The 11,600-nt window shown below is 34.3% G+C and overlaps 1 protein-coding gene across 1 annotated transcript; it reads right to left on the bottom strand.

The window, feature by feature from the left end:
* Window positions 1-6,533: 6,533 nt before the first annotated feature.
* Window positions 6,534-9,046, bottom strand: LOC105634042 (Heavy metal transport/detoxification superfamily protein). Its single transcript, XM_012216803.4, has 3 exons — window positions 8,780-9,046; window positions 8,542-8,617; window positions 6,534-7,922 (listed from the first exon to the last, which is right to left on the bottom strand). Exons 1-3 carry the CDS (start codon window positions 8,816-8,818, stop codon window positions 6,778-6,780), a joined length of 1,260 nt encoding a protein of 419 aa, XP_012072193.1. The 5' UTR covers window positions 8,819-9,046; the 3' UTR covers window positions 6,534-6,777.
* Between the last annotated feature and the right edge of the window lie 2,554 nt (window positions 9,047-11,600).

Below are 11,600 nucleotides of genomic sequence, written 5' to 3'. Positions count from 1 at the left end.
GAACAACACACGTATCGTATCTATCTTGGCCACAAGAGAGAATGTCTCTTAGTAATCTATGCCATAAGTCTGTGTGTACCCTTTGGCAATAAGTCTAGCTTTATAACTTTTAATGTTTCCATCTGCACGATGCTTTATTGTAAAGACCCATTTGCAACCAACTAGCCTTTTTCCTTCTGGTAACCTGTATTTCTCCCAGATACCATTTTTCTCCAGTGCATCCATTTCAACTTGCATAGCTTGTCTCCACTGTTGGCTATTCTGGGCTTCTTCAACAGTTCTTGGAATATCCTCCGAATATATTGACATTTCAAAGGCCTTTGCAGATTCAGATAAGCTCCCCCTGACTAAGTTTGCCATTGGATGTCTTGAATTTCGAGGCTCATAATCAGGTTCATACCTCTTTGGTGGCACTCCCCGATTGCTTCTTGGTGGAAGAACATACCTCTCAATTCTTGGTACCTCTTGGGCTGTCAAATTAGTCATTTCACCAGCATGTATATCTAAAGGAGCCTTAGGAGTAAAGTCACTAACCTCGGGAATATCGGTTGGAGAGGATTCAACATGATCTGATGTAATGGACTGTTCCATGTTATCAGAAGCAGATCCGATGATCTCGCATACTTGCTCTATGAGGACAGTTTCAGGCAGTATTGGACTATGTAACCAACCTAGTGGATCATTTCTAGAACTCTCCCCTTGATCACTAGGTTGGTTGTGAAAATAGTAATCAGTTTCAAGATACATATGACCAGATTGAGGATCAAAACACCGATATCCTTTTGTATGAATCTCATAGCCAACAAAAACACACTTAACAGCACATGGGTCAAGCTTGGTGCGACTAACTTTTGGGAGATGAACATAGACTGTACTACCAAAAACTCTTGGAGGTAGAGTTAGGAAAGGAGGTATGTTGGTGTATTGAGCCAAGGTGGATATGGGTTTTTTCATGTGGAGAATTTTGGTAGGTAAACGGATCATAAGATAAGTTGTTGTAGCAACAACTTCAGGCCAATAATACTTAGGTACTTTGGATTCAATCATGAGGGCTCGAGTGACTTCCAGGAGTATCCGATTTTTTCTTTCGGCCATTCCGTTTTGCTGTGGTGTGTGTGAGCAAGAGGTTTGGTGTATAATTCCATTATTCTGGAAAAAATTTTGCATTTTTTTTGGTTTACATATTCCCCCCCATTGTCAGAACGGAGAATTTTTATTTGTTTCTGAAATTGGGTGTGAATTAAATTGTAAAAAACAACAAACTTATCAAAAACTTCAGACTTATGTTTTAGAAAGAAAACCCAAGTCATTCTTGTGCAATCATCAATAAATAGAAGGAAATACGAAAAACCATTTTTGCAAGTAACAGGGGCTGGACCCCACACATCAGAATGTACTAATGAAAAAGGGATATCGGTTCTAGTGTCATTAGGATAGAAAACTTGTCTATGACTATTTGCCAAGATACAGGTATCACAAGACAACTGATTTTTATAAGAAAAAAATAAAGGAAATAAGTGTTTGAGGTACCATAAGGAAGGGTGACCCAATCGTCGATGCCACAACCAAGCCTGTCTATCCACCGTCCCATGAGCAAGCATTGCGGTACCTTGTTGGTTCACTTCATCAACATAGCATTGCGGTACCTTGTTGGTTCACTTCATCAACATAGTAAAGTTCATGTCTTTCAGTACCACGCCCAATGATCCTCCTCGTCCGAATAACCTACAAAATGCAAAAAGTATGATACATCAGAACCACACAATTTAGCTCTTTGGTTACATGACTGACTGACTGATAACAGTTTATGTGACAGGGAAGGAACATATAGACAGTTTTCTAGTTTAAGTGTTGGTGAAAAATCAATACTGCCCGCTCCCTCAACCAGTACAAGACCACCATTAGCTGTTTGAATTTGTTTTTTCTAGGGTTCAGGAGTATGGAAATCTGAAGCATCTGGTGACATAGTGTCAGTAGCTTCACAGTCAAATATCCATTCTGTCTCATTTGAGGGTTTATTTTTAGCAATTAGGCCCACGCTAGGTACCTCTTTGCAATTTTTTATAGCCAGGGGTACAGAATGAATGTTCTCAAAAAACTCGGGGTAAATCTGTAAATTTTCCATGCTTCCAAATCCAATTGCAACATTATTATGGGTTCTGTGGTTAGTGTCCAAAGAAACAAAGTCTACAGGGTTAGTTTGTAAAATTTCAAAATTTTGAGTCCCTTTCTTAAATTTACCAGGTGTCTCCACATTAAGAACCCTAGGGTTCCCTTTTTGTGTCTCAGTCGCATCTCTGCCTCCTCCTTTCTGTGATGCTCCGCCTGCCATTCCACCAAATCCAAGAGGCTGGCTATCTCCCCTAGTGCCAGTGGTCCCAAGATCGCCCACCGCGGCGGCGATAACACCCTTGGTCCTCCTCTTGCTATCTGGCCACCACTCAGGGTAACCAATTAGTTTGAAACACCCCTCTTGGTTGTGCCTTGAACCTTCGCAGTGCGACCATTTCAGACCACTCTTATCATCCTCCCGCCGGAGTGAAGATTTGGCCCCTGTCTTGGCCGTGTCTGACCGACTTCTGGTGGCGAGGCCACTCCCTATTCCTGAGGAGTTTAACCCCGATGATGGCCCCCCTTTCATGATCTCTCTTCGGGCTATTTCTCTTCTGATCATCGCATATGCTTCTTCCATTGTTGGTAGAGATCTCAATTCAGGAGATCTCTCCTGTCCTTGTCATACCCATCAGTTATCCCTGCAAGGAATTGATACAATCTGTTCCTTTGCATTAGCCCATTGTAGATCGTGATATTCTTAGAGCATTTCATAGGATTTGGCATTCTTCTGTCAATTTCCTTCCAAATAGCTAGGAGCTTACTGTAAAAATTCTCAATTGAATCTGAAACTTGCTTTAGGCTATTGGCTTTCACAGTCAGATTGAAGATCTGTAGACCATCCTGACCACTACTATACATTGCCTCTATTCCCTTCCACAGATCTCTTACAGTTGGGTAATCAAGATACTGGTTCACCAAGTCGGATTCTATATTCTCTATGATCCATGTGGTTACATTGGAATCTGAGTGTGCCTATTTGGGATATTCTAGATTGGTGGTTAGTGGTGAAGGGGCTGTGATGTGTCTGAGTCTTCCTCTCCCACTGATTGCCAAATACATCAGTCTGGACCATTTGATATAATTTTGGTTGTTTAGTTTTTCTGAGATACTCACTGTTTAACTTGTTGTATTTTCTGTGGTAGGTTTGTTGTTGTTGATTTGTTGAAACAGTTCCAGTAATTGGCTCACTAGAATAGATTGCTCCATTGATTTTGTTGTAGACGAGCTAACTTCGTCTGACATTTCAGGTAAGTTTCAATGGTAGGTGATGACCTTAGACAGAAACTGGGTCTAATGATTGAAAGACTGGCTCTCATACCATGATAGCTTTTAGGGTTAAAAAGAATTATTTTTTCATACCTTTCAATCTGTAAATTACAGTGTTTATATACACAACATATAGAATATTTACAATAATTGCATTTGATCCTTTCCTTATTTGCTTGATTCAATTTCCTTATTTTTCTGATTCTGATCCTTTCCTTATTTACTTGATCCGATCCTTTTCTTATTTGCTTGATCCGATCATTTCCTTATTTGATTGATCCAATTTCCTTATTTTTCCGATTCTGATTGATTTTCTTATTCTTACGTGTACTATTGAGTTCTCTTAACCATAAATGTCTTCTTCAATTGGTGAGTTTATTTTTAATTTAATTATTATTTTTTAAACGATTAACTATTAATTAAATGTGTAAGGAATGGGTGATTCACCATATAGATTTAGAAGTTTAGCAAGCAATTAATTAAGTCAATAAAAATTTATTAATACTATTAGATAAATTGAAAAGGTTTAGAGATGTGCGCCGATAGAGTGGATTTCTAGAAAAAGCATTTCCACAAAATTGATTTGAATGTCCACATCACACACAAAAAGTTTTCCACTATGTTTGCTTAGTGGCTTTAGAAAATCTGAGATATTTTTCCTTGAAAAGTTTTATTTTTGCCAGAAAAATGCAATTTATTTTTTGTTTTCCATAAAGTTCCAACAATTCAAAAAAGGCAGACCCTATTATTAATTTTAGTTAATTTGACTCTATGAAGTCATTTGATTATTTGAACTCGATATATATCTATCTAAAAAAATAAATAAATGTTAGAATGTTAGAATTATCATATTTGAGTTAATAAAAAATTTTCAGAAGACTAAGATGGTCAAAAGTATTAATATTATTAAAAAAAAAATTATTATTCGTGGAGATCAATTTTTTTAAATTTGGACTTGGCCAGCTGTGGATCTCGTTCAATAATAATTATTAAAAAATTTATTATTTTTTAAATTATTATTGGCTAGTTGTCAACTTTAACCTTGGAAGGCACTCGTTCTAGTGGTAAGAAAGTGACTTGTTGGCTTTTGAGTTTTGAGCAACTTATGTATATAAAACTCGAAATGTTTTATTAAAAAAAAAAAAATCGAAATTTTGGATTACAGTCCCAAAATGCAATGAGATTGAGTTGTCCCAACAAACGCAGAAACACAGATTTGAGCTATGACCAAAATGGATCTTAGTTTGGGCTTAAAGCCCAAAAAGAAAAGTTATGAAAAGGGTATAAAACAATACAATACTGCAATTGAAGTGCTTGCCGTTCTCTCCAAACTATCTTGGGCTTATTAGAGAAGACATCTCCAAACTATCTTGGGCTTATTAGAGAAGACACGTGAAATAAATATAGTGCACTTATTTTAAATATATATTTATAATATTTGTGTATAGAAAGAATAATAATATGAATGATATATTTTCAATAATATATATATATATATATATATATATCATTTTATTGAGAAAAAAAATTAAATAAACTTAGTTGTTCTTTTCCTAAAAATGTACTTATTTATATGCATGTAAAATATTGAAAATGTTTAAACCACCATATTTATAGATAAATAAAAATGATAAAAGTGAAACTGCATAAATAAAAGTAATTATGAAAAATCAAACTCTAAAGCAATAATAACACTAAAGGGTGACTGATCATGTGTGGTAAATCCTTTTGACTATTTACAGATCTCCTGATAAGTTAAAACAAAAAAGTCTAACCAAATCATTCAAAAAAAATATTCTATTTAAAGGACTTTTGATGAGAATAATTCGCTAATGCCCTAGTCATATATATAATTTTGGCCTTGAAATTGAAAATTTATGCCAAAAGAAATTATTATATGGGACCATAGATAAATTTAATTTCTGTCCTGTCTATTCATTCACCTTCCATTGATTGCTTATGCCTATAAAAAGTGTTTTCATCTTTCTTTTTCTTTTCCCTTTCATCTCGTAATGCACTTTTACCACACTTTAAATTTCTGATTTAGCCTATTTCTATGGTTCATCCACCATTACTGCCTTCTCTGTTATGTCTCATTTCTTTTAAAGTTGGTGCATACTGCATAGGCAATCATAAAGACAAACCCTTTTACCTATAAAGGTACAATTAACAGGAATACTAGAGTTTTCCTTTTAGCTTTAGTCACTTCTGCTGGTACTTTGCCAAGCAGGCATTTCATCAAACACTTTGTGGACACAGCTTAAAAAAATATTAATCAATCCAAGAACTCCCTTTCTCTGTGACAAATGCTTATGCTGAGTTTATTATTGATTCCAGATGCTTTTTCTTTTCCTTTCCACTTTACAAAGTGACAAATGCTTCAAATTAAAAGTCTTTGCTTTGTGGGTACGAATTTTATATAATGAAACAAGGTCAATTGTACAAGTCAAGTCACATGGATACAGCAGCCCTTTTTAGTACAACGCTCTATGAATCCTATGCTGTAAACGTTGTCTAAAAAAGATGGCATCTTTATTGTTGATATCTACATAGAAATCAAGTCCCTGCAAATGGTGCTCGAGGGTTTTTCCATCACTATATTAGAATGCTATTAGATTGTGAAATTCAAATTTTATTGTTTAGTTTGAAAAACAGAATTAAATTCTAAATTCGAACACAAAACCAGCAAGAAATTTTCCCACCATCCTATTTGAAGCTCTAATTGATCATTTATGGTGGCTAATTGTTATCTATGTTCAACTATATCCAAGTCAGTAGCACCAATAACTTTGGGTTAGCAATGTTGTGGTCCTGTCGGTGAGAGCTATAAACAGAAATTAATCCACGTGAGACACACGTGCAATTCCACCCAACGTGCACACAAAGCACTAACAAATGGTGAAGCGTTTTCAACCCAGCTGTTCCTGTTCTTCCTTCTCACAGAGGGTCATCATGTCTCTCTGCTCAAGAACAATACCCGAAGCCACCTTGTCCATTTGTGCAAGTAAATTAAACTTTCAATAAATAAACAAGCATTCACTTAAACAAAAGAAGCAACATTTTTATATACTAATCACCACTCCTTTCTTTTGATCATTTACTAGTAGTAATAGTAGTGTGGCGTTGCAAACCACATATCAAGTCTGTCCAGATACGGAGAAAAAAACAAGGAGACAGAGTTGAACTAGTAAAACAAAAAAAATAAAAATAAAAACAAATACTAACTACTACACCTCACACTGATAAGATTCACTTCATGACATCTCATACCAGAGAATACTGTCAAAAAGCCATGACCACTGACTCCACCAAAACACACCCTTTTGTTTTTTTTGTTTTTTTCCTTTTCCTTTCAAGTCAAACCACCATACTCTTTAATATTTTATTTATTTTTGTTTACATTATTGAACAGCTGCTGGTATTGTTTTCATCACTGAACATGTGGATTGCTGGGGCAGAATTATCACCATTGTAATTGGGCTCCAGTTGTTCAGTGTAAGGGTAAGGGGCAGGGCAATAGTTATAGTAATAGCCAGTGCTGGGTGGAATAAGAGGAGATCTGTGATACATCATTTGAGGTTGTTGGTGTTGCATGACTTGCTGCCTGTTTTGCATGTTCATCATTATTGATGCTGCTGCAGCTGGATGGTTGTTATAGCCATTCGTGTTCATTAACATAGATGGTGGATATTGACCCGCTGCAAACCCACCACTAGGAAACCCTGCTGTTGCTGTTGCTGCTGCTGCTGCTGCAGCTGATCCTTGATTATGATACCCAGCAGTTGATTGAACCTGTTGAAATCCTAAACCATTGGGATTGTTGCCTCCAAAACCAGCTACAGAAGCAGAATTTGCAATACTTCCATTATGGCCAGGAAAACCAGCAAGATTCATCATTGTTGCTATGTCATTTCCTCTTCTGCCATCCCCAGAATTTATATTTCCACCTCCTAATTGTGCATTGTTCATTTTCAATGCTGCCATTGCCTTTTGATCGATTCCACTTGGATGATGATGTTCATTAAATTTCATTCCCACATTCTGACTAGGGTTTCCTTTCTTTTGTGCATTCCCATTTCCAATATTATTGTTCATTTTGTTATTACCATTGTTGGGTACTGCTGCTGCCAAGGCTGCAATATTTTTCTTTGCATTATTTGCATCGATTTGTGGCTTGAGAAAACCCAATTGACTTGGCCTAAGAAATCTAAGCTCATCTTCATCAAAATCTTCATCTTCCTCCTCGTCATCATCATCAAAAAAGTCATCATCTTCAGAGCTGAATGCAGGAGATTTCTGTTTGTTCTTGAAAGCTTCTAGACCTTTAATAATGCCTTGCTTTTGGTCTTTGTTGTTGTTGTTGTTGTTCTTGTCATCTTTGATGCAATTGTTTTTTTGGTTTTGATTTTGGTTAGACTTTTGAGACCAGACTTCAGCATGTTTACCAGCTCTGACTAGTTTCTTAATCAAAGTTGCAGAATCTACACTTCCAGATATTGTCACCTTCTGTTGCTCTGCATCTATGTTTACCTGGTAAACCCCTGTCTCAAAAGATTTAAAAAAACAAAAAAAAAATCAAATAAGTTAACATTATTGAGCGACGGAAAGGAAAATTATTCCTCAAACTAAGTCATCACCTTATTCCTAGGTCTGGACAAGTATCTCAATAATCTCCAGCTAAAGATAAAACACAGATAATTTCTCAACTGAAGATAAACCAATCAAATCTGGAGAATTGTACTCTTTAAGCAGAGAGCGTTTTGAACTTTAAAAAAAAAAATTGGATTTTGGGTAATCACATTATGTCTAATCTGATTTTGTTCCTTTTCACCAAATAACAAACAGAAATCAAAAGGACTACAATTATTATTTATTTATTTACTTTTGCTTAATTCCCCAAAGAAAAGGTAATGCTACAAACTGAGATATGATCATAAATTTATTCCTGACAAGTGGAATAAATTAACTTTTTAGCTTGAGCATTTATAGATAATTTAAATTTCCAAAGGAACAAGAACAACCATAAGGAAAGACAAGTATATTTACTTGATTAGAAAAAACAAAAGAGAACAAGAAAAGCAGTTTCAAGTATATAATATACTGTCAAGTAATAAAGCAAAAGACTATATATATATATATATATGATAAGAAAGTAGGCACCTTCAATTCTCTGAAGGAGCTTCTTCACTTTCTGCTTACACCCATCACAGTGTATGTTCACTTTGAGAACACAAGTCTGTAAATGAAAACAATTAGACAGAAAGAAAATAGCAAAAACAGGAAGAAAGATTCTTGAAGAAAAAAATATATACAAAATGAAATATAATAAATAAATATAACGATAAAGAAAACACAGACAAGGAAAGAAAGAATGTGCGGTTAAGAAAGAGAAAGAGACCTGGATCTTGAGGAGCTTAAAATCTTCTTCTTTAGTCATTTCTTGAGTGCTGTTTGGAATGAAAGAGTCACACGCACACACACACACACACACACTCGCTCTCTCTCTCTCTCTCTCTCTGTTTCCCACTCTCAGCTAGAAAGAAGAGAGTAAAAAGAAGAAAAATAAAAGTAAAGAGTAAAGACCACTACCTAATAGCAATAATAAGCAGAAGCTAGCATCATGTGAAATGTATAGTTTGATATAGTTAGAGAACCAGCCAAGTATAGAACAGAGATTCTTCTTGATCACTTTCTTTTTTTAATTTTTTTGGGCTTCTCCTGTTTCAGTTCTCATCAAAAGCAACCAAAACAAAAACACATGGGTGTTTTTAGCTTCAAAACGTTCTTTCTTTCTCCCTTTTTTTATTAATATATAATGATATAAAAAGAGGAGAGAGGGAATGAGAAAAGTCAGACGTGAAAGAAGAGGGGGGGGGGGGGGGGAGGAGAGAGAGAGAAGGGAGAGAATGGGATGCTCTGTTTTTCTTTTTATTTTTCTATTTCTCTTTGGCTTCTCTTCTTCTCTTCTCTTCTCTCAGAAATCTGAAATCTGAAATCTGAAATGATGTGATTTAACGTTAAACACTGAGTTGAGAGAAACAGTAAAAGAACAGCGACTTGACAGGCCGACTTCTATCCCTGTCCGCTTTGTCACATACTCACATGTGCACTTCTCTCGTGAAAATAAGAAATGCAAAATATTTTTCTTTTTTCGGTTATTTTCTGGGCTTATTATTTATTTTTCAGAGATAGAGTCAGTTTCTTGGATGTTGGGCCCAACGGGCTTCCTAAGTCTTGAATTGAAAGAGAGCTTCATATCAAATTTCTCAGGATCTTTATGCTGTCCTTAGGGTAGGCTACAAACAGCACTAGCCTACTAGGTCGTGGAATTGGCTTTCATGATAATTTATTAACTTAATAAAATATATTCAATTATACGTGCGCCTCTCGATCATTTTGGTAATGTTCTAACCAATTTAATGGCCTGTTCAATGTGAATTTTATAGTTTTAATGTATTTTGTTGAATTATGATATGCTTTTATTGTAGGTTATCTAATATCTCTCATAATCACTGTGTCTCTAAAAAAATTTTAAAATATAAATGGTTTTAAATATTTTTAAACATAATAATTTTTATTTTTTATTTTTTATTTATTTAGATATAATATAATGATGTAAGATAAAAAAAATAATTTGATTAAATTATATTTAATTTTATAATAATTTTCAAAAAATAATAATTTTTTTAATCTCTAAAAAATATATTTTGACGTGCGGGGAGTAATTTGAAATGGTAATGGCTGAGATTTAATTGGAGCAGTTAAACAAACATTATATATATACTAAAACCAAATATTTTTTATGCTATTTCCATTTTGCCCTTTATCATCTATTAGAAGTTACTGTTCATTTAAATAGCGATTTAGCTTTTCTTTGTACTATTTTGTTCATATATTAGAAGTGGTAAATGTGCTTGTTTCCAACTATAAAGGAGCCCATGTAAAGCCCAGAACAACGAGAAATTGAAGGTGAGATGATAAGTAGAGAAGAATGAGAAATAGACGATCCAGTAATTAATGTTGCTTATCCCCGTGACTTCTGGGGCCTACCTTACTCCACAGTGGAGTGCACGACAAATAGGGTTTCAGTTACGAGGACAAATTGTTCACTTCCCTTTCTTTTTCAATTTCCATCCCTTTTTTTTTTTTCACCTCTTAATTTACAACTATAATAATCCATTTAGAAAGTCAATTTTGAAAACCAAATTATAATTTGCCAATAAATAACTTCAACCTTGTACTCTTTTTTTGTCAATCTAAATTTTGTTTATTGTTTTTAAATTTTTTATATATAAAATATCTATTTAATATTTGATTAGTATAATTTTTGGTACAGTAATTTTTTACAATTTTCAATTATCTATTAAATATATTTGATTTAATCTTATAAGACGAAGAATTCAATACAATAATTCTCACAATTTTTTTTGAAAGCAATGATTCTCACATGTTAAATTATTTTTATAAGTATATTATTATAAATTGAAATATTCAACGAAAAATTCTTCAACAAAGCAGTAGGCTCCTCCGCAGAGGAATACATTAATCCACCATGAAAGCCTTGGGTATAGGCTTTAATTATAAAAGGAAGAAAATGTAAAATTAAGAAAAATTAATGGCAGAATAAAACTTTTTAAAAAAATTGAAGGGTCAGTTATGAAAATAGGCACAAAGAAAAAGAACTTTTTGGACTTGACCATAGTTGATAGGAAGTAACTGGCCATTGAAATGGGAAAAGAAAAACACCAAAAGCAAAGTGAAAAGGTGCACTTTTTATCCTTTTATGGAACACAATTCCCAAACATCCTTCCTTTCAATTTTGCGTTTTATGTCTTCTTTTTTTTTTTTTTTTTTTTTTTTTAAAAAAAAAAGGGTTTAAAAAGGGTCTTAGCCCTTGGGTTGTGGGGGGGCATATGTGCCTTGTTTGTGACATTTGGGTCCTAAACCCAAGGGCTATGACCGGAAACAGCACGCAATCACACACAAAGGTAAAATTAAAGGCAAAAAATGGTAAGAATTTGTATAGTATAGGGTGCAAAGTAGGGAGTGTTTAATGAGTATGTTAGGTCCATCATTACTTGCTCCCTCTAGCCTGCAAATCTCTCTGCATGCTGTCTCCAATGAGACCCTCTTCAAAATTTTCTTTCTTTTCTATTTTTTTATTATTATATATTAAATACTTTATATTTATATAGCTGAAGTCAAAATTTCTCAATGCT

This window comes from Jatropha curcas, chromosome 11 (assembly GCF_041381405.1).
Source record: "Jatropha curcas cultivar XTBG-Jc1 chromosome 11, XTBG_Jcur_1.0, whole genome shotgun sequence".
NCBI classification, from domain to species: Eukaryota; Viridiplantae; Streptophyta; class Magnoliopsida; order Malpighiales; family Euphorbiaceae; genus Jatropha; species Jatropha curcas.
This window is presented reverse-complemented; position numbering and strand designations above follow the sequence as displayed.

What these genes read in the sequence shown, in the direction of transcription:
- LOC105634042 (XM_012216803.4), bottom strand. Translation starts at nt 8,818, where the DNA reads ATGACTAAAGAAGAAGATTTTAAGCTCCTCAAGATCCAG. An exon ending in TTAAGCTCCTCAAGATCCAG is followed by an intron (nt 8,618 to 8,779) that starts GTCTCTTTCTCT and finishes TTTCATTTACAG; the next exon opens with ACTTGTGTTCTCAAAGTGAA. An exon ending in GCTCCTTCAGAGAATTGAAG is followed by an intron (nt 7,923 to 8,541) that starts GTGCCTACTTTC and finishes CTTTTGAGACAG; the next exon opens with GGGTTTACCAGGTAAACATA.